General features: G+C 43.0%; 1 protein-coding gene across 9 annotated transcripts in view; it reads right to left on the bottom strand.

Annotated features, from left to right (window-relative positions):
* The window catches only part of LOC110509295 (ubiquitin carboxyl-terminal hydrolase 20), a 46,183-nt gene that overhangs the window by 11,644 nt on the left and 10,637 nt on the right, over positions 1-23,902 (bottom strand). For all 9 annotated transcript variants that reach the window (XR_005040379.1, XM_036967478.1, XM_036967481.1 and 6 more), the window contains 5 exons: positions 8,225-8,405; positions 7,842-7,968; positions 1,710-1,879; positions 1,319-1,400; positions 999-1,107 (listed from right to left, as the gene is read on the bottom strand). Coding sequence is in view for 8 of the 9 variants with exons in the window: in XM_036967478.1 (XP_036823373.1) it covers positions 999-1,107; positions 1,319-1,400; positions 1,710-1,879; positions 7,842-7,968; positions 8,225-8,405 (669 nt within the window). In the remaining variant the exon portion in view is untranslated. The remainder of the gene's footprint in view (positions 1-998; positions 1,108-1,318; positions 1,401-1,709; positions 1,880-7,841; positions 7,969-8,224; positions 8,406-23,902) is intronic.

The raw sequence follows: 23,902 nt of genomic DNA, 5'->3' as shown, positions 1-23,902 counted from the left end.
AGCTTTAAAACTGCAACATTTTCTCTCAGCTCCATGGCAGAATGTGTACACTGAACCAAAATATAAATGCAACATGTAAATTCTTGGTCCCATATTTCAAGAGCTGAAATAAAATATCCCAGAAATGTTCTATAGGCACAAAAAAAATATTTCTCTCAAATAAGATTATATCCCTGTTAGTGAGCGTTTCTCCTTTGCCAAGATAATCCATCCACCTGACAGGTGTGGCATATCAAGAAGCTGATTAAACAGCATGATCATTACACAGTTGCACCTTGTATTGCGGACAATAAAATGTGCAGTTTTGTCACACAACACAATGCCACAGATGTCTCAAGTTGAGGGAGTGTGCAATTGGCATGCTGACTGCACGAATGTCCACCAGAGCTGTTGCCAGAGAATTTAATGTTAATTTCTCTACCAATGTCATTTTAGAGAATTTGACAGTACGTTCAACCGGCCTCACAACCACAGACCATGAGTAACCACGCCAGCCCAGGACCTCCACATCAAGCTTCTTCACCTGCTGGATTGTCTGAAACCAGCCACCCGGAAAGCTGATGAAACGGAGGAATATTTCTGTCTGTAATAAAGCCCTTTTGTGAGGAAAAACTCATTCTGATTGGCTGAGCTGGCTCCCCAGTGGGTGGGCCTATGCCCTCCCTACCCCACCCATGGCTGCACCCCTGCCCAGTCATGTGAAATCCCAAGACTACAGCCTAATAAATTAATTTCAATTGACTGATTTCCTTATATGAACTGTAACTCAGTAAAATCGTTGAAATTGTTGCATGTTGCGTTTATATTTTTGTTCAGTACAGAATTGCAGGAAATGTGCTTTAAAGCTGAAAAAAAATGGAATTCAAAAATGTTTATACGCTGCAAGATGGGGGGGGGCCTCTAAAATGTTCTCTCAAATTCAACCACACTGACCGTGCCATGCCAACCACTTAAGCCCCTTTTTGATGCAGAAAAAACAGACACACAACACCTCTTACCCTGATAAAGGTGTCTATTTCCACCTTCCTGCGTTTGGCCAAAGCCTCTAACTCCACCTGGCAGATGGCACACACGTACAAGTGGTTCACTGCTGGACCTCCTCCAAAACTGGGAGACAGATATACAGTCTGTTAGAGAGACAGTCTGATGAAAAGACAGACAGACAGGTGGGCAGGAAGACAGTCGGACAGAAAAGACAGAATTTATAGACCATTGAACTCCTTCACCATGTCAGTCAGTCCGTCAGTCCGTCAGACAGAAAGGAAGATAAAAAGTTTGACAGCCAGCCAGACAGACTGAGGAGCGAGACTCATCTTACCTGTTGTACAGGTACTCCCACACGTTCTGGGGCAGGATCACCACCAGGTCGTCAATGTAGTGGTACTTATTGGGCGGGATCCCTGGACAAAACACAAGTAGGAGATTAGTTCAATTGGGGTTGAAAGTGGTTGTGCTTGGTATCTAAAGGTGGGGTTAGTGAGGACAGAAATAGAATACCTTGAACAGGAAAGGCCCTCAGACCAGATGGACAGAGTTTGCACTTTTGGGACTACTCAGTACTCTACTGCTTCCACTGCGCCAGGAAGCTCAATCAAGTGCAGTATTTGAAAGAAAACAAGTACTACTTGAAGTGAGCCCAGTTCTTATATGGATTGAGTGTGGTTGATGCTTAGAATGGGTTGTGGTGGTAGGACCAGTACAGTACTGACCTCCGTGCTGGCAGAGGAAGGTGTGGTTGCTGATGGGCCCTGGCTCAGTGAAAGTGTTGAACTTGTTCAGCCACTCTCTGGAGATGTAGAACTGCAGCAGGCTTGGCTCCTTCATGTTAGCTAAATCCACCACCTTCTGCCTCTCCCTCACCGACTCCTCACTGCTCTTCCTGTGGACAAACAAACACACACACACACACACACACACACACGGATTACAGGCAACATCCGCACTGAGCTAAAGGGCAGAGCTGCCGCTTTCAAGGAGAGAGAATCTTATAAGAAATCCCGCTATGCCCTTCGACGAACCATCAAACTGGCAAAGCGTCAGTACAGGACTAAGATCGAATCGTACTACACCAGTTCTGACGCTCGTCGGATGTGGCAGGGCTTGCAAACCATTAGACTACAAAGGGAAGCACAACCGCGAGCTACCCAGTGACACAAGCCTACCAGGCGAGCTTAATTACTTCTATGCTTGCTTCGAGGCAAGTAACACTGAAACATGCATGAGAGCATCAGCTGTTCCGGACAACTGTGTGATCACAGTCTCCGTAGCCGATGTGAGTAAGACCTTTAAACAGGTCAACATTCACAAGGCCGCAGGGCCAGATGGATTACCAGGATGTGTACTCTGAGCATGCGCTGACCAACTGGCAAGTGTCTTCACAGACATTTTCAATCTCTCCCTTTCTGAGTCTGTAATACCAAAGTGTTTCAAGCAGACCACCATATCCCTGTGCCCAAGAACACTAAGGTAACCTGCCTAAATGACTACCAACCCGTAGCACTCACGTGTGTAGCCATGAAGTGCATTGAAAGGCTGGTCATGACCCAAATCAACACAATCATTCCAGAAACCCTAGACCCACTCCAATGTGCATACCACCCCAACAGATCCACAGATGATGCAATTTCTATTGCACTCCACACTGCCCTTTCCCACCTGGACAAAAGGAACACATGTGAGAATGCTGTTCATTGACTACAACTCAGCGTTCAACACCATTGTGAGCTCAAAGCTCATCACTAAGGTTAGGACCCTGGGACTAAACACCTTCCTCTGCAACTGGATCCTGGACTTCCTGACGGGCCACCCCAGATGGTAAGGGTAGGTAACAACACATCCGCCACACTGATCCTAAACATGGGGGCCCCTCAGTGGTGTGTTCTCAGTCCCCTCCTGTACTCCCTGTTCACTCATGACTGCATGGCCAGGTACGACTCCAACACCATCATTAAGTTTTCTGATGACACAACAGTGGTAGGCATGATCACCGACAACGATGAGACAGCCTATAGGGAGGTGGTCAGAGACCTGGCCGTGTGAGGCCAGGACAACAACATCTCTCTCAACGTGATCAAAACAAAGGATTTGATTGTGGACTACAGGAAATGGAGGACTGAGCATGCCCCCCATTCCCATCGACAGGGCTGTAGTGGAGCAGGTTGAGAGCTTCAAGTTCCTTGGTGTCCACAACAAACTAACATGGTCCAAGCATGCCAAGACAGATATGAAGAGGGCACTACAAAACCTATTCCCCTCCAGGAGAAAAATATTTGCCATGGATCCTCAGATCCTCAAAAAGTTCTACAGCTGCACCATGAAGAGCAGCTGGCTGCATCACTACCTGGTATGGCAACTGCTCGGCCTCTGACCGCAAGGCACAACAGAGGGTAGTGCGTACGGCCCAGTACATCACTGGGGCCAAGCTTCCTGCCATCCAGGATCTCTATACCAGGTTTGTCCCTAAAAATTGTCAAAGTCTAGGTACAAAAGGCTTCTCAACAGCTTCTACCCCGAAGCCAAAAGACTCCTAAACAGCTAATGGCTACCCAGACTATTTGCAATGCTCCCCCCTTTATGCTGCTGCTACTCTCTGTTTATTATCTAGGCATACTCACTTTAATAACTCTACCGACAGTGGTTCCTCCTTTAAAAGTTGCGTCATACTGCGCCACACCTTGCTGCGGCACATCATTCTGTGGCACACCATTTCATTCTCAGACATTTTTTCAGTTACTGCAAGTTATTGCTAGTTTGATATCGCATCTTTGAGAAGCATTAGATATTAGCATTACCAGAGAATTTAAAATATTTTTTTGTAATGACAATGATTTTAATAAATTTGGCTTAATTAATTTGATTCGAGTTTCTATTCAGAGAAAAAAAAAGAAGAAAAAAAACTCAGGGATTCCGTCAGGATGGAATGGAAAATATGGCGATCAACGTGACAGTCGGGAGTAGGCTTGGAGGACTATATATTCATATTTAAGGGGCATTTTCCATTAGGATCTGTGGGAATATCTAATGGGCTTTTATATATAATTCTAAATTAATGAATAATAATAATCGCTTTATTTAAAAAGTTACTCCATTTTGGAGATTCTTGAACATGGGGTGAGACATTCTCACTAATTTGTAAATAAAGCCAGTTATTTAGAATGATTTAATTCTGGAGAAACCTAACTTGATTATTTAGCAGACATCACTTGCTTATATTCAGTCAAAACATATCTTAAAAATATCATGGAATATTTTAACATTTTTGTTTCTCCATGCTTGTCTCAGAGCAGCGCGAAACAGTGCTGAAATAGACGGCCACAGCGGGAGGGTATGTATTCTGTGCCCACTCGTGGTATCTCTCTCTTTCGGTTACACATCCTTGGAATAGCAGAACAGCATAACGACCCGGGCGGCCCTTGCTGTGCCTGGTGAGCAGTTGGTCAAGTTCTGTTGTCAGAAGAGGAATGGAAATGTCAGGGTGAAACGAAAAGCTGACAAACCCTGTACTGTATGTTGACACTGCCTGTCGGAGGTGGAGTTCCAGAGCTCACAGGTGTGCCTGGCATGGATTGTGATGCCATCTCGTTCCTTTTCAATGCGCGAGTGAGTCAATGACTATTCAAGCCATTGACTCACTGATGAATGAAGATGATGAGCGATCGGCAAAGGCAAACTTTAATCTGCGGGCATCACGACTCGGTAAGAAATGTATGACACACACACACACACACACACACACACACACACATATATTTTATTCTCAGAACATTAACCTAGTGTGTTTGCTTGTTTTGCACTGTTCTGAAGTTTCGACCGAATGATTTGTCTGACAAACAAAGAACTTTGCGTCCTGCAGGCCCAGTCATGGATCAAAGCTGGCGAGACATTCAATAACGTCATCTTCACAGACTAATCAACCGTGGCCCTTGAGCAATTTGCTCAAAATTGCTACAGAAAAAAAGAAAGAAGATCAAGAAGATTAACGAAAGCATGAAGATGTTGATGAAGAAATGCTGTTTTGAGTTAGAAATGTAACACTCTAGAGTACTAAAGCATCGAATATATTGCAAGTTGAGGGATTTTCACAACAGTAGCCAGGCTATAAAGAGTCTATTGTCCTGCTAATAAGAATCATTTGCATGATGGGCTACATTCTTTATTGTATTTTATATTTTTTATTTTACCTTTATTTAACTAGGCAAGTCAGTTAAGAACAAATTCTTATTTTCAATGACGGCCTAGAAACGGTGGGTTAACTGCCTGTTCAGGGGCAGAACGACAGATTTGTACCTTGTCAGCTCAGGGATTTGAACTTGCAACCTTTCGGTTACTAGTCCAAAACTCTAACCACTAGGCTACCCTTGACTGAATATTGTAACCACAATGTCACACATAATTTGTATTACCTTTCCAATTACTTTTAGAGTTTGGGAATTACAAATGTGCTCTTTCTTTTTAGTTACATTGTTTTAGTTCGAACGTGCAGACTTTATTTTCTTTAAATGATTGTTTTATGTAGGATGCTACATTTTGGACCAGTTGCAATTGTAAGTAGGCCTAATAAAAAAATCCTACTTCTATTAGGCTGTTAAGCCTCGTAGCCTACCTCAGCCAGTTAAGTTATTTTATATAGATCTGGGCTCCGAAGAAATAGACTCCAATTAAGCCCTCTTGTTGTTTGTAAAGTCAAATTCAAAATTGAAAAAGGTACTCGCACATCTGAGCTATCTTTTTTTGTGACCTACCAAGCAGGTTTTCATAAATCTTTGGGTACAGTGTAAGAAAAACGTCAGAGTGATCTGAAATAGGGGCATAATTCATGTTCAAATTCACAACATAACATACATAGGCATTTCATCATTAAGACCTTTAGGATATGTCTGGAGGGGGAAAATCCAAGAACATTCTGGCTGAGTTTCTTTTGTGGCTGGCAGTTGGCATGGACCAATTTCTCGCGTAAATAAAACATGTCAGTGTTTCTTGAACGCATCTCCCACTTTTCGTATATGTAGTTGTGAACATTACAGAGTGTTCTTTGGCTTTAGCTGGTCTTTTTGTAGCAGCTCATGTCATGTTTTCCCCAATGCCAAATTAAGAGCTACATCCACACATTGTGGAGAATAGCCTCTTCTTAGAAACATAGTGTGCATCTCCGCTGCTTTTTCTACATAGTCCTGAAAATGATTTGTTCCTAGTTGGGGAGGAGGGAGTTTCACACTTAGCTCGGGTATTAGACAATTCTTTAGAGAAGGTTGAATAGACTATTGTTCCACTAATAGCCCTCCAGCTATGCTTGTGAAAAACTAATAATACTTTTTCCCCTTTCCACATGTTAAAGATTCCAATTGACAAAGTGTTTTTAGCCACAATCGGCCCCAACCCCAATGAATACATTTGGGCACAGTCGATAGCGTGCTGGACGTCAGGCTAGAATGTTGAGGGTTCGAAACCCGCTCCCTGCTTGCTATAATGAATGAGTTTGATACACCTGGTATTGGATATGGCAGGGGAAAAAACGTGCTAAATAGGGATTTTCGTTAATTAACTTTATGATAAAAAAATATGCACAATCGGTTTGTGTCTACATTAACTAACAAATTCCTCTCAACTGTACATTTTTAGCTTGACTCGTTATGATGTTATAACTACATACATTTGCTTCCCGTAATGTTTTGTCAGCCATCTGTCACCAGGGACGGGTGGCCCACGTCAAATTCGTCATCGGAACCACTCCATATGATTGGTCATATAAAAACCTTGGGACCCAAATGCATAATGAGTGCTCTAACTCCCCCTTGTGGTGGTCTGGAGCAATGAAGCCGTGAAGCCGGATACCTCTAAGTCCCGCGGTGCAAGCTCGCAACCTTTAAAGTAGGAACCACTGTACATGTACATATTACCACGACTAACCAGTGCCCCCATACATTGACTCTGTACCGGTACCCCCTGTATATAGCCTCGCTATTGTTATTTTACTGCTGCTCTTTAATTTCTTATTTTTTAATTAACATGTATTTTTTCTTAAAACTGCATTGTTGGTTAATTAAGGGCTTGTAAGTAAGCATTTCACTGTAAGGTCTACTACACCAGTTGTATTCGGTGCATGTGACAAATAAAATGTGATTTGATTACGCATGTTAGCTCAAAGATTGGCAGATGCCGATATTGATCTGGTATGGATGGTTTCATCTTTACCATCCAAATGCATTGTATGCAACCGGCAATACACACGTATCCTTCTTGGACCGGTTTGTACCTAAAACATTCTCCATTCAGGCTGCAAAGGTGTCGATTTCCTCTAACTAGATTGAATAGCGAGAAGGCAGAAGAAAAAAAACATGTGAAAGTATGTGTACTTTCTTTAAGAAACACCATTTTCCACCACCATGCTAGTGGCTAATGCTACTTCCTGATGTTGCGCCCTGACAGGGGTAAACAACAGAATGCTGCAACCTGATTGGCTGAACGCGATACGCAACATTCGTGACTAGCATTCCTAGCCACTTTAGCATGGTGGTGGAATATGGTGTTTCATATAGAAAGTAGGCTTATTTTCCCTGTTGTTTTACCACCTTCTCACCATTCAATCTAGTTGAGGAAATCGACGCCTTTTAGGTATGAACCAGTCCACGGGGGATAGGAGTGGATTGATGGCTGCATACAATGCATTTGTAAGGTAAGATGGAAAAGACTCAAATGGCCATCTGCCTGCGTGTATGCACAGACACAGGCCCACACAAGCACATGTGTATACACACACACACAAAATCAAATACTCAATATTCAGTTCAACAAAACATTAAAACATTTAAAGTGTTCTAACATAATGAAGGTTGAAGTCTCACCTGTAGAAGAGCACATAGGCCTCAGCATTCTGCACCACCGTCTCATGGACCTCCGTTACATACTGGTCATCAAACTCGTACCACTGACCGTTAATCACGTTCTGACAGTACGCTATGTAGTGACCACCTAGGAGTGAGGGGAAGAGAGAGAGAGAGAAAATAGGAGGAGAAAGACAGAGGAAGAGAGAAGAGAGAGGGGGGAGGCAGTGAAAAAGAGGTTGATTAATGGAATTGCAGAAATGTAGATAGTAAGCTATGAAGAAAACACCAGAAACACTAAGAATATGCTGCGGTGAATCACAACCAATATCAGCCAAACAAACATGTCAAAAATAGCTGGAGGGAGTCTTTAATGTTAGGTAATTCAGTCAAGGGTCACCCACTGCCTGCGGTGCCATGGTGACAGATAACGGACAGCAGGTCATAGGTGGTGATCTGGGAGGGGCTGTCCTTGGCCAGGAAAGGTCGGAGTTCGAGGCCCTCCAATGGGAAGGCCACGTGGCTGTTGATCTTGAAGGAGTACATCACCTCGTGGCGAAAACGTTTCAGGTGGATGCACAGGATCTGAACACAGAATTTTCATTATGAAGAATTTTCTTACAGGAAATACAGTGCCTTGCGAAAGTATTCGGCCCCCTTGAACTTTGCGACCTTTTGCCACATTTCAGGCTTCAAACATAAAGATAGAAAACTGTATTTTTTTGTGAAGAATCAACAACAAGTGGGACACAATCATGAAGTGGAACGACATTTACTGGATATTTCAAACTTTTTAAACAAATCAAAAACTGAAGAATTGGGCGTGCAAAATTATTCAGCCCCCTTAAGTTAATACTTTGTAGCGCCACCTTTTGCTGCGATTACAGCTGTAAGTCGCTTGGGGTATGTCTCTATCCGTTTTGCACATCGAGAGACTGACATTTTTTCCCATTCCTCCTTGCAAAACAGCTCGAGTTCAGTGAGGTTGGATGGAGAGCATTTGTGAACAGCAGTTTTCAGTTCTTTCCACAGATTCTCGATTGGATTCAGGTCTGGACTTTGACTTGGCCATTCTAACACCTGGATATGTTTATTTTTGAACCATTCCATTGTAGATTTTGCTTTATGTTTTGGATCATTGTCTTGTTGGAAGACAAATCTCCGTCCCAGTCTCAGGTCTTTTGCAGACTCCATCAGGTTTTCTTCCAGAATGGTCCTGTATTTGGCTCCATCCATCTTCCCATCAATTTTAACCATCTTCCCTGTCCCTGCTGAAGAAAAGCAGGCCCAAACCATGATGCTGCCACCACCATGTTTGACAGTGGGGATGGTGTATTCAGCTGTGTTGCTTTTACGCCAAACATAACGTTTTGCATTGTTGCCAAAAAGTTCAATTTTGGTTTCATCTGACCAGAGCACCTTCTTCCACATGTTTGGTGTGTCTCCCAGGTGGCTTGTGGCAAACTTTAAACGACACTTTTTATGGATATCTTTAAGAAATGGCTTTCTTCTTGCCACTCTTCCATAAAGGCCAGATTTGTGCAATATACGACTGATTGTTGTCCTATGGACAGAGTCTCCCACCTCAGCTGTAGATCTCTGCAGTTCATCCAGAGTGATCATGGGCCTCTTGGCTGCATCTCTGATCAGTCTTCTCCTTGTATGAGCTGAAAGTTTAGAGGGACGGCCAGGTCTTGGTAGATTTGCAGTGGTCTGATTTTTGTATCCAAATCCGGCTTTAAACTTCTTCACAACAGTATCTCGGACCTGCCTGGTGTGTTCCTTGTTCTTCATGATGCTCTCTGCGCTTTTAACATTGGATCATTCAGAGATCCTCACTGAACTTCTGGAGAGAGTTTGCTGCACTGAAAGTAAAGGGGCTGAATAATTTTGCACGCCCAATTTTTCAGTTTTTGATTTGTTAAAAAAGTTTGAAATATCCAATAAATGTCGTTCCACTTCATGATTGTGTCCCACTTGTTGTTGATTCTTCACAAAAAAATACAGTTTTATATCTTTATGTTTGAAGCCTGAAATGTGGCAAAAGGTCGCAAAGTTCAAGGGGCCGAATACTTTCGCAAGGCACTGTATACAAGGTGGTTCCATTTGATTTCAATCACTTTTTGACTGCACCCCTTTTGATTTGAATGAAACCTTCCATAGATATTTGCTCAGAAAGTTACTTTTTGGAATGGATAAATGTACTAAAATTGAAATTTCTACTTTGGGAAAGTACCACAAAGATGGTTGGAGGTTTACACATCAGAGAATGTTGACTTGAGTGGGAATATCAGTTGTTTTAAATTACACTGTCAATCTTCCATAGGAAACCTATTGAAACCATAGATATATAGATAATAGAATAGACACTCCCATTTAAAGAGCCACTGAACACGCCGATTATTCTGTGTTATTCTGTTGCTCATAAGAAAAACTAGACTTCAGTTTTCTAACCGATTCCGCGTTTGGTTCAAGATGTTCATCCCCATGAGACACTGTAGACACGGAAGGCTATTTCACTTTCTCAAAATCCCCAGAATCAATCTCAGAACAAATTAATTACAGGTTTCTTGAGTTTACGTTTTGGCCGAGGATGTGTTAGTTGCGCAATTTAACTTTAACTAGGGTGTTTGGTGCAGTATTTCTCCAGTAAAAAAAATGTGCAATGTGTTGTCTTATGTAAAAAAGACGGAACTGCTGGGCAGGTCTGTCTCACTGTCTATGCTATTGGATCGAGAGCAATCACAGCAGCTGTTCACCCCATGTTAGTGGGCAAATGGACATTGTCAAATCAAAACTCAATCTTATTTTACCCATTGTGACGCACAGATGTTCCAAACTCCGTTTTAGACCAGACTGACTGTGACCAAAATGATTATGTTTACGCTTTGTAGTAAATTCTGACACTAGAATAATGGTTCCTGACTGATATCGATGCCATGAAGGGATTTGTTGCTTTTTAAAGGCAGTCGCTCTTTAAGTTGATATTCAATAGTGGTGGACCGGCAGCAATCTTTGTGGTAGTAATTGGAAGTTCAATTCAATTCTATTTAAAATGTCAATTGTGTACCAGCAATTTCTTCTTTTTTTTTTTTTTTTACCCCTTTTTCCTCCCCAATTTTGTGGTATCCAATTGGTAGTTACAGTCTTGTCTCATTGCTGCAACTCCCATATGGACTGAGGAGAGGCAAAGGTCGAGACCCACGCGTCCTCCGAAACACAACTCAACCAAGCCGCACCGCTTCTTGACACAATGCCCGCTGAACCGGAAAGCAGGGGAAACACCATACACCTAGTGACCGTGTCAGTGTGCATGTGCCCAGCCCGCCACAGGAGTCGCTAGAGCGCAATGGGACAAGTACATCCCTGCCGGCCAAGCCCTCCCCTAACGACGCTCGGCCAATTGTGCGCCGCCCCATGGGTCTCCCGGTCGCAGCCGGCTACGACAGAGCCTGGACAAGAACCAGGATCTCCAGTGGCACAGCTAGCAACTGCGATGCAGTGCCTTAGACCACCGGGAGACCTTACTGAATTATATTTCTATGATTGAAATGACATCCACCCTGTATTGAAGTATGCTGTGTCTCAACCGATGGCGGGCACAACACATACACCTCAGATTATGTAAATTAGGGTCTAAATTACAAAATATACAAAAATTAAAGAGTTTATGCATTTTTTGACAATTTATGTTAAAAGGTAAAAAAAGTAAATAATTTGTATTAACCGACAAACTACAGACTGGGGTCATTTTGATATACTGTATAAAAACCTGCTAATGGTATACAAAGTCTGCCAATGGTATAAATACTTATCAGAACTGCAATACAGAACTCTACACAGAGAGCTGTAACAGTGTGTATTCCCCAATAAGTAGTTATTCAGGGTAAATCCATTGTTTCACGTCAGATGGCGTCACTCCTACATGACACTCGTCACTCAACCGATCAATCTTGTAGGACGTGGAACTCATCTCTAAAAAATCTAGATTTTGCTCATCCGCCTAACATTACTTCCTAATTCTGAAAATCCCTCTGCTCACAGTAGCTATGATGTACTGGCTACTATGACAAACCATGCACGCTGGATATGCTGATCAAACTTTCTCCAGCTAGCAGCCTAGTGCAAGCTTTTTTGAATGGCCGTACGGTAGCTAGTTTGACAGATTGTTGATGAAGTTGTACGACACCAAAGTTATGGGACTGTTCTCCGAAATCAGCATCTATCTGACTGACAGATGGCACCGTGCCTCACTACTTTGTAACATTTGGCCAATGCGATAACGTCGCAGAGACCAGTCATTTGTGTTGTAGAAGTCAGCGCACTATCACGGCAGAACAGATATCATGAAAACTAATTTATGCATAGCTAGAACTTCACTATACTAGCTAGAGGGAGTGTTCAGCATGGAGTGTGTGAACTGGCATTGTTAGCATCCCTGCCTTTCCTTCCATATGGACTGATTTGAGACTGGTTCAGCCAGCAAGAAGACAGTAGCATTGGCAAGCAAATTTTTGTGCACCACCACAAAACACCTTAGCTAGATGAAGAATTAGGTAGTGAAGACTTTCTCATGACAAATATATATTGCAAGTTATCAGACAGATCAGTGCAGACGGTCATTGCGCTATCTGATGTGAGACAATGAAAAAATATTTATTTGAATGTAGGTTTCTCTGGAGACAATATTATCTTATACATATCATCAGAGGGTAGAGGGGGACCTGTTGCAGCATGAGTATGTCCGTGTACAAAATCTAAATGACCTTATATATACACAGTGCATTCGGAAAGTATTCCAACCCCTTGACTTTTTCCACTATGTTACGTCACAGCCTTATTCTAAAATGTATTAAATAGTTTTTTCCTCATCAATCTACATACAATACGCAATAATGACAAAACAAAAACAGGTTTTTAGAAATTTGTGAATTTATAAAAAAACAAAAAACAGAAATACCTAATTTACATAAGTATTCAGACCCTTTGCTATGAGACTCAAAATTGAGCTCAGGTGCATCCTGTTTCCATTGATCATCCTTGAGATGTTTCTACAACTGTATTGGTGTCCACTGGTGTTAAATTCAGTTGATTGGACATGATTTTGGAAAGGCACACAGACTGAGCAATTGGGGGAGATTTGGTCAGGGAGGTGATAGTTACTCTGATTGGAGCTCCAGAGTTCCTCTGTGGAGATGGCAGAACCTTTCAGAAGGACCAACATCTCTGCAGCACTCCACCAATAAAGCCTTTATGGTAGAGTGTCCAGACGGAAGCCACTCCTCAGTAAAAGGCACATGACAGCCCACTTGGAGTTTGCAAGGGGAAGATGAACGGAGCAAAGTACAGAGAGATCCTTGATCAAAACCTGCTCCAGAGCGCTCAGGACCTCAGACTGGGGTGAAGGTTCACCTTCCAACAGGACAACGACCCTAAGCACACAACCAAGACAAAGCAGAAGTGGCTTCGGGACAAGTCTCTGAATGTCCTTGAGTGGCCCAGCCAGTAACTGTGCAGCAACACTCCCCATCCAACCTGACAGAGCTTGAGAGAATCTGCAGAGAAGAATGGGAGGAACTCTCCAAATACAGGTGTGCCAAGCTTTGTAACTTCATACCCAAGAAGACTCAAGGCTGTAATCGCTGCCAAAGGTGCTTCAACAAAGTACTGAGTAAAGGGTCTGAATACTTATGTAAATGTGATTTAATTTATTATCAAACTGGTTTTTGCTTTGTCATTATGGGGTATTGTGTGTAGATTGATGAGGGGGAAAACTATTGAATCAATTTTAGAATAAGGCTGTAACGTAAAAAAATGTGGGAAAAGTCATGGGGTCTGAATACTTTCCGAATGCACTGTATATGCTTAGTTGCAGTCAAAACAGCTGACAAGTCAGTCAGTGGTATGAATTATTAGTAGAACTGTAATACAGAAACCAGCTACCATCCATGTATACATATAGAAGAAAAATCCTATAATATATGTGCAACGTATGATATTTTGGGTGCTATTACATTTGGTTTGAAGTGACTGAGGATTCTGGCTTTTTGAAGCATCCTGCCATAGGCCCTGCCACCACTGATGCAAATTTAGCAATTTTGTTGCTAGATTAAGCAACTTTTCAGACTACCCTGGCAACTTTTTTTTTCAAACAGCACCTAGCTACTTTAAAAATTGTATTTGGAACTTTTAGCAACTTTTGAAAAAGTGACACAAATGCTAAAATGCACACATTTTCCCTCTAAAGGACACAACAACGATTTTCTCTGTCACACACTCAGTCACAACACACGTGTCTGGCTGCAAAAGAGCATTGTGAGTGACGTCAGCAGCAGGCGCTCAGCTCGTTCACAGGCAGCAGCAGGCCTGCCGCAATTTCAGCAAATTGCACTGTTGGCTGACTCTAGAAGCAGTATGCGTTCGACGAGACAAACCCAATGAATATAGTTGGTCACGAATGTTTGATCTTGAACAGAACTTACAACATCAATCAACATGTCTCAATCAAGATTGTACAGCCAGGACCTCCCGGGTGGCGCAGTGGTTAAGGGCGCTGTACTGCAGCGCCAGCTGTGCCATCAGAGTCCCTGGGTTCGTGCCCAGGCTCTGTCGTAACCGTAGCCTCCGACACATTGGTGCGGCTGGCTTCCGGGTTGGATGCGTGCTGTGTTAAGAAGCAGTACGGCTGGTTGGGTTGTGTATCGGAGGACGCATGACATTCAGCCTTCGTCTCTCCCGAGCCCGTACGGGAGTTGTAGCAATGAGACAAGATAGTAGCTACTACAACAATTGGATACCACGAAATTGGGGAGAAAAAGGGGTAAAATTCAAAAAAAAAATAATAATAATTTTACAGCCAGAAGTACAGAAAAGAGTGGGAGTCTGTACCTGAATTTAAAGGGTGGCTGAAGCCAGTAATTGGGGATGATTGTTGGGCATAATGTGCGTACTGCAAATTAGATATGCTTGCAAAAATGTATGACATCAAAAAACAGCAAAGTATATAAATAAATCAAAACCATACAACCCCACAACGCAGTCTACATTACCACAGGTGGTTAACTTCTTTGGGGTAGGGGGCAGTATTGGGTAGCTTGGATGAAAAACGTGCCCAAATTAAGCTGCCTGCTACTCAGCCGTAAAAGCTCAAATATGCATAATTAGTACATTTGGATAGGAAACAATCTGAAGTTTCTAAAACTGTTTGAATGATGTCTGTGAGTATAACAGAACTCATATGGCAGGCAAAAACCTGAGAAAAAAATCCAACCAGGATGTGGGAAATCTGAGGATTGTAGTTTTTCAACTCAGCCCCCATTGAAGATACAGTGGGATATTGGTTATGTTTCACTTCCCAAGGCTTCCACTAGATGTCAACAGTATTTACAAACTGTTTTGAGGATTCTACTCTAAAGGAGGGGCTCATAAGAGCGCTTTGAGTGAGTGGTCTGGCAGAGTGCCACAGCCTCGGTCTGGCGTGCTCACGTGAAAGGTTCCGCTTAATTTGTACAGACAAAGGAATCGTCCGGTTGGAACATTAATGAAGTTTTATGTTAAAAACATCCTAAAGATTGATTTCATACTTAGTTTGGCATGTTTTTACTAGCTGTAACGTAACTTTTTGAACTTTTTGTCCGACGTTCGGTGTGACCTGAACGCGCTTTTGGATTTGTTTACCAAACGCCCTAACAAAATAAGATATTTGGACATAACTGATGGACATTATCGAACAAATCAAACATTTATGGTGGAACTGGGAGTGCATTCTGATGAAGATCATCAAAGGTAAGTGAATATTTAAAATGCTATTTCTGAGTAATGTTGACTACCCAATATGGCGGGTATCTTTTTTTGGCTGCTTTGTTGTCTAAAGTCTGTACTCAGATTACTGCATGGTTTGCTTTCTCCGTAAAGTTTTTTTGAAATCTGACACAGCGGTTGCATTAAGGAGAAGTTTATCTAAAATTCCATGTATAATAGTCGTATCTTTATCAATGTTTATTATGAGTATTTCTGTAATTTGATGTGGCTCTCTGCACAATCACCGCATGTTTTAGAACTACTGAACGTAACATGCCTATGTAAACTCAGATTTTTTTATATAAATATGAACTTTATCGAACAAAACATACATGTATTGTGTAACATGAAGTCCTATGAGTGTCTTCTGATGAAGATCATCAAAGGTTAGTGATGAATTTTATCTCTATTTCTGCTTTTTGTGACTCCTCTCTTTGGCTGGAAAAATTGCCTTTTTGAAATTGGATACTGTGGTGGGATTAACAACAAGTTTATCTTTAAAATGGTGGCTGTGTTTTTCTGTGGCTTGGTGGTGACCTAACATAATCGTTTGTGGTGCTTTCGACTGTAAATCCTTTTGGAAATCAGACACTGTGGCTGGATTAACGAGAATTGTATCATTAAAATGGTGTAAAATACTTGTATGCTTGAGGAATTTTAATGATGAGATTTTTGTTGATTTGAATTTGGCGCCCTGCACTTTCACTGGCTAGCGGAACAGGGTTCCTAGACAGGTTAAGAAAGTGGATAACTGCAAAAGCGCAGAAGTACTATGGCAATGGCCATTGCGGAGCATTGTTTGCTACTAGCATGCGACCGTTTAGGCTTGCAAAGCTGCCTTTTCAGATTCTGTGGAAGCAACAAACTTCCAAGTGCACAGAAATTATTAGGGGAGTACTGGCTGGATGAGTCCACTGATGTCAGTGTCTTGAAATACCTGGGTGTGGTGATTCGGTATTTCAGTTCTAAAAAAGAACTGTTGTGTCCACATTTCTCGGGCTGATTAAATTGGAGGGGGGCGATGCCAGATCAATAGCAAAGGCGGTAGTTAAGTTTCTTGAGAAGTATAACCTTAAAAAAGAGAATCTTCAGGGTATTGGCACTGATAATGCGTCCGTGATGACTTGGGTGCACAAGATTTGAAAGGAAAAATGTGCATTGCCCAAATTTCCCCTGTGTGTGCCAATCTGTACAATTGGCTGTCAGTGCAGCATCCACAGAAACCATCCCGAGGAGTGTTGAGTACTTAATCATGGAAACCTACAACTGGTTTTTGATTTCCCCAAAATGGCACGAGGCGTACAAAGCAGTGTATGCCACAATTAATTGTGTCCAGAAAACCCTGCAGATCACCAAAGTGTGTGCCACACGTTGGCTATCGATTGAGCCTGCGGGAAGAACTGAAACTCCAATTTGAGTTGACCAAGGCCAGTGAGCATTGCTATATGGTGGATGTGCTCCACACCATGTCCATGGGCAAGACCAACTATGTCTACCTGACATTCTTGAAATCAATCCTGTCCGACGTACAAGTTGCAGTGAAGTCATTTGAGGTAGAGCAAACAGATCCTGTCAAGCTTTTGGACAATCTGGTATACCTCTTAATATCAATTTGCAGCAGATAATTCAACCCAATGGCAAAATTTGATGTCCTGAATGATGCCATTGATGGACATCTCAGTCCATCACTATTCCTTGGGTACCTTTTCAAGAGCACGTTGTACCAACTGAGGACAAAAAGGTCATATGGAGACAGTGCATCAACTACATTGTTGCTTTAAGCAAAGAGCTGCAAACGCAAGGCTACCAGACAACCTGGAAGCCTTGCGAAACATGGCCTTGTTCAGTGTTAAGGAAACGCTAAACGCCTCAAACAATTGATCAAATTGTTTCCCAATGGAAAAACATCCATCTGTTTAGGTGGGACTCAACTGAAAATAAAGTCGAGTTTTGAAGTGAAGTGAATAACTACACGGACTCTTCCGTGTCAAATCCATTTGAAAAACCTTGCAAAGCTGAGCTCGCTGCCCTCTCCTTGCCACACTCAAATGCGGAGGTTGAACGGCTGTTCAGCCAAATTATTGTGTTCAAGTCAAAGTTAAGAAATAGAATGTCACTGCACACTCTCAACTCCATACTCCTTGTGCGGTATGGACTGAAGCTGCCTGGTGATACCTGTTACCAGCAACTATCAAGTGAAGTTCTGCAGCAGTTTGGCACCACAGCAGCGTACACTTTAAGGCCACTCCATCCTCTACTGCTGGTTCCAGCCCCGTGACAATGCAGTTGGACAGTGAAGATGAAGTGGATTTCCTTGCCAATCTAAGATTCATCATGTTTACATTACGTATGCAAGGAGTGGACTTTCTGGAACTGGTGGAGACACACAGCTGATGGTGGCAGTGTGCACTGCAGTGTGAGCGAGAACAGTGGCAATATCTGGAGGAAACCATTGAGCAGCTAGCCAGCCAAGCAGCACAACAACCTGGAGAGAGCTGGAGAGAGATGCCTAGTGCACACATCAGTATTTGAGTTGAGCTGCTTGTTCAATAAGATAGCATATATACCTTGTTATTAGCTTGTACCTATAATTGTTGGTCAGTTCGGTATTATGTTAATAACTTCTTATGGCTGGAGGGCAGTATTGAGTAGCTTGGATGAATAAGGTGCCCAGAGTAAACTGCCTGATACTCAGGCCCAGAAGCTAAGATATGCATATTATTAGTATATTTGGATAGAAAACACTCTGAAGTTTCTAAAACTGTTTGAATTATGTCTATAACAGAACTCATATGGCAGGCAAAACCTGAGAAAAAAATCCAACCAGGAAGTGGGAAATCTGAGGTTTGTAGTTTTTCAACTCTTTGCCTATCGAAGACACAGTGTAAATTTGGTCAAATTGCACTTCCTAGGGCTTCCACTAGATGTCAACAGTCTTTAGAACCTCATTTCAGGCTTCTACTGTGAAGGGGGAGTGAATGAGAGCTGTTTCAATCAGGTGTCTGGCTGAAGGCCATGAGCTGATCACGCACATGGCCATGAGAGCGACCTGCGTTCCATTGCATTTCTAAAGAAAAACAAATTGTCCGGTTGGAACATCATTGAAGATTTATGTTAAAAACATCCTAAAGATTGATTCTATACATCGTTTGACATGTTTCTATGAACTGTAACGGAACTTTTTGACTTTTCGTCTGGACCTAGTGCTCGTGCCTCATGATTTTGGATTTGTGAACTAAAAGTGCGAACAAAAAGGAGGTATTTGGACATAAATGATGGACTTTATCGAACAAAACAAACATTTATTGTGGAACTGATATTCCTGGGAGTGCATTCTGATGAAGATAATCAAAGGTAAGTATTTATAATGCTATTTCTGACTTCTATTGACTCCCCAACATGGAGGGAATCTGTATGGCTTGTTTTGGTGCCTGAGCGCTGTACTCAGATTATTGCATGGTGTGCTTTTTCAGTAAAGCTTTTTTTAAATCTGACACAGCGGTTGCAGTTTATCTATTATTCCATGCATAACACTTGTATCTTTACTCAATGTTTATTATGAGTATTTCTGTATATTGATGTGGCTCTCTGCAAAATCACCGGATGTTTTGGAAGAAAAACATTACTGAACATAACGCGCCAATGTAAACTGAGATTTTTGGATATGAACTTTATCGAACAAAACATAAATGTATTGTGTAACAGTCCTACGAGTGTCTTCTGATGAAGATCATCAAAGGTTAGTGATGAATTTTATCTCTATTTCTGCTTTTTGTGACTCCTCTCTTTGGCTGGAAAAATTGCCTTTTTGAAATCGGATACTGTGGTGGGATTAACAACAAGTTTATCTTTAAAATGGTGTATAATATTTGTATGTTTGAGGAATTTTAATTATGAGATTTCTGTTGTTTGTATTTGGCGCCATGCACTTTCACTGGCTGTTGTCATATCGATCCCGTTAACCGGATTTCAGCCGTAAGAATACACTGCTTAAAACTATAATTGTTCAGAATGTGAAGGTTTACTAGTTAAAAAGAAAATAAATAAAATGCAATTGTTCAATAATGTGTAATTGTTCAATAATTCAATGTGTTGTATTTTTTTTAAATCTGATCATATAAAATGTGTTGAATTTATATTATTTTTTACAAATAAAAATCTAAACTAACAAATGTCAAATCATATTTTTCAACGAGATGGCCAGTCAATTTGATCAACGTCATTGTGTATTCTACGTAATGACGCAGTTTTACGTTATTACGTAATGACGTCATCACGCAATTACATCACAATGTCATTTAGCAACATTTCCTCAAGCAACTTCCCCTGAAAATTAGTTGGCAACACTGCCTGCCACTCCCAATTTTTCATTAACAGCGATGCTAATGCTGACTGTGGGGTATACAGTGGGGCAAAAAAGTATTTAGTCAGCCACCAAGTGTGCAAGTTCTCCCACTTAAAAAGATGAGGCCTGTAATTATCATCATAGGTACACTTCAACTATGACAGACAAAACGAGGGAAAAAAATCCAGAAAATCACATTGTAGGATTTTTAATGAACTTATTTCCAAATTATGGTGGAAAATAAGTATTTGGTCAATAACAAAAGTTTTATCTCAATACTTTTTCTGTAAGTCTTCACAAGGTTTTCACACACTGTTGCTGGTATTTTGGCCCATTCCTCCATGCAGATCTCCTCTAGAGCAGTGATGTTTTAGGGCTGTTGCTGGGCAACACAGACTTTCAACTCACTCCAAAGATTTTCTATGGGGTAGAGATCTGGAGACTGGCTAGGCCACTCCAGGACCTTGAAATGCTTCTTACGAAGCCACTCCTTCGTTGCCCGGGGGGTGCGTTTGGGATCATTGTCATGCTGAAAGACCCAGCCATGTTTCATCTTCAATGCCCTTGCTGATGGAAGGAGGTTTTCACTCAAAAACGGATCAGTCGTCCTGGTCCCTTTGCAGAAAAACAGCCCCAAAGCATGATGTTTCCACCCCCATGCTTCACAGTAGGTATGGTGTTCTTTGGATGCAACTCAGCATTCTTTGTCCTCCAAACACGACGAGTGGAGTTTTTACCAAAAAGTTATATTTTGGTTTCATCTGACCATATGACATTCTCCCAATCTTCTTCTGGATCATCCAAATGCTCTCTAGCAAACTTCAGACGGGCCTGGACATGTACTGGCTTAAGCAGGGGGACACGTCTGGCACTGCAGGATTTGAGTCCCAGGCGGCGTAGTGTGTTACTGATGGTAGGCTTTGTTACTTTGGTCCCAGCTCTCTGCAGGTCATTCACTAGGTCCCCCCGTGTGGTTCTAGGATTTTTCCTCACCGTTCTTGTGATCATTTTGACCCCACGGGGTGAGATCTTGCATGGAGCCCCAGATCGAGGGAGATTATCAGTGGTCTTGTATGTACTTCCGGCGCCGACAGAGATGGCCGCCTCGCTTCGCGTTCCTAGGAAACTATGCAGTTTTTTGTTTTTTTTACGTGTTATTTCTTACATTGGTACCCCAGGTCATCTTAGGTTTCAATACATACAGTCGAGAAGAACTACTGAACATAAGAGCAGCGTCAACTCACCATCAGTACGACCAAGAATATGACTTTCCCGAAGCGGATCCTGTGTTCTGCCTTTCACCCAGGACTACGGAATGGATCCCAGCCGGCGACCCAAAAAAACGACTTCGTAAAAGGGGGAAACGGAGCGTTCTTCTGGTCAGACTCCGGAGACGGGCACATCGTGCACCACTCCCTAGCATTCTTCTCGCCAATGTCCAGTCTCTTGACAACAAGGTTGATGAAATCCGAGCAAGGGTAGCATTCCAGAGGGACATCAGAGAATGTAACGTTCTTTGCTTCACGGAAACATGGCTCACTGGAGAGATGCTATCGGAGTCGGTGCAGCCAGCTGGTTTCTCCACGCATCGCGCAGACAGAAACAAACATCTTTCTGGTAAGAAGAGGGGCGGGGGCGTATGCTTCATGGTTAACGTGACGTGGTGTGATCATAACAACATACAGGTACTCAAGTCCTTCTGTTCACCTGATTTAGAATTCCTCACAATCAAATGTCGACCGCATTATCTACCAAGGGAATTCTCTTCGATTATAATCACAGCCGTATATATTCCCCCCCAAGCAGACACATCGATGGCTCTGAACGAACTTTATTTGACTCTGTGCAATCTGAAAACAAGACTCCCTAAATTTTATCAGCATATCGATTGCGCAACCAGGGCTGGAAAAACCTTGGATCACTGCTATTCTAACTTCCGCGACGCATATAAGGCCCTGCCCTGCCCTCCTTTCGGGAAAAGCTGACCACGACTCCATTTTGTTGATCCCTGCCTACAGACAGACACTAAAACAAGAAGCTCCCGCGCTGAGGTCTGTTCAACGCTGGTCCGACCAATCTGACTCCACACTCCAAGACTGCTTCCATCACGTGGACTGGGATATGTTTCGTATTGCGTCAGACAACAACATTGACGAATACGCTGATTCGGTGAGCGAGTTCATTAGAACGTGCGTTGAAGATGTCGTTCCCATAGCAACGATTAAAACATTCCCAAACCAGAAACCGTGGATTGATGGCAGCATTCGCGAGAAACTGAAAGCCCGAACCACTGCTTTTAATCAGGGCAAGGTGACCGGAAACATGACAGAATACAAACAGTGTAACTATTCCCTCCGCAAGGCAATCAAACAAGCTAAGCGTCAGTACAGAGACAAAGTAGAATCTCAATTTAACGGCTCAGACACAAGAGGTATGTGGCAGGGTCTACAGTCAATCATGGATTCCAAAAAGAAAACCGGCCCCGTCACGGACCAGGATGTCTTACTGCCAGGCAGACTAAATAACTTTTTTGCCCGCTTTGAGGACAATACAGTGCCACTGACACGGCCCGCAACTAAAACATGCGGACTCTCCTTCACTGCAGCCGACGTGAGGAAAACATTTAAACGTGTCAACCCTCGCAAGGCTGCAGGCCCAGACGGCATCCCCAGACGCGCCCTCAGAGCATGCGCAGACCAGCTGGCTGGTGTGTTTACGGACATATTCAATCAATCCCTATCCCAGTCTGTTGTTCCCACATGCTTCAAGAGGGCCACCATTGTTCCCGTTCCCAAGAAAGCTAAGGTAACTGAGCTAAACGACTACCGCCCCGTAGCACTCACTTCCGTCATCATGAAGTGCTTTGAGAGACTAGTCAAGGACCATATCACCTCCACCCTACCTGACACCCTAGACCCACTTCAATTTGCTTACTGCCCAAATAGGTCCACAGACGATGCAATCTCAACCACACTGCACACTGCCCTAACCCATCTGGACAAGAGGAATACCTATGTGAGAATGCTGTTCATCGACTACAGCTCGGCATTTAACACCATAGTGCCCTCCAAGCTCGTCATCAAGCTCGAGACCCTGGGTCTCGACCCCGCCCTGTGCAACTGGGTACTGGACTTCCTGACGGGCCGCCCCCAGGTGGTGAGGGTAGGCAACAACATTTCCACCCCGCTGATCCTCAACACTGGGGCCCCACAAGGGTGCGTTCTGAGCCCTCTCCTGTACTCCCTGTTCACCCACGACTGCGTGGCCACGCATGCCTCCAACTCAATCATCAAGTTTGCGGACGACACAACAGTGGTAGGATTGATTACCAACAACGACGAGACGGACTACAGGGAGGAGGTGAGGGCCCTCGGAGTGTGGTGTCAGGAAAATAACCTCACACTCAACGTCAACAAAACTAAGGAGATGATTGTGGACTTCAGGAAACAGCAGAGGGAACACCCCCCTATCCACATTGATGGAACAGTAGTGGAGAGGGTAGTAAGTTTTAAGTTCCTCGGCGTACACATCACAGACAAACTGAATTGGTCCACCCACACAGACAGCATCGTGAAGAAGGCGCAGCAGCGCCTCTTCAACCTCAGGAGGCTGAAGAAATTCGGCTTGTCACCAAAAGCACTCACAAACTTCTACAGATGCACAATCAAGAGCATCCTGTCGGGCTGTATCACCGCCTGGTACGGCAACTGCTCCGTCCACAACCGTAAGGCTCTCCAGAGGGTAGTGAGGTCTGCACAACGCATCACCGGGGGCAAACTACCTGCCCTCCAGGACACCTACACCACCCGATGTCACAGGAAGGCCATAAAGATCATCAAGGACAACAACCACCCGAGCCACTGCCTGTTCACCCCGCTATCATCCAGAAGGCGAGGTCAGTACAGGTGCATCAAAGCAGGGACCGAGAGACTGAAAA

The sequence above is a fragment of the Oncorhynchus mykiss genome, chromosome Y (assembly GCF_013265735.2).
Source record: "Oncorhynchus mykiss isolate Arlee chromosome Y, USDA_OmykA_1.1, whole genome shotgun sequence".
NCBI lineage: Eukaryota > Metazoa > Chordata > Actinopteri > Salmoniformes > Salmonidae > Oncorhynchus > Oncorhynchus mykiss.
Note: the sequence above shows the minus strand (reverse complement) of the source record. Positions and strands in the feature narration are given on the sequence as shown.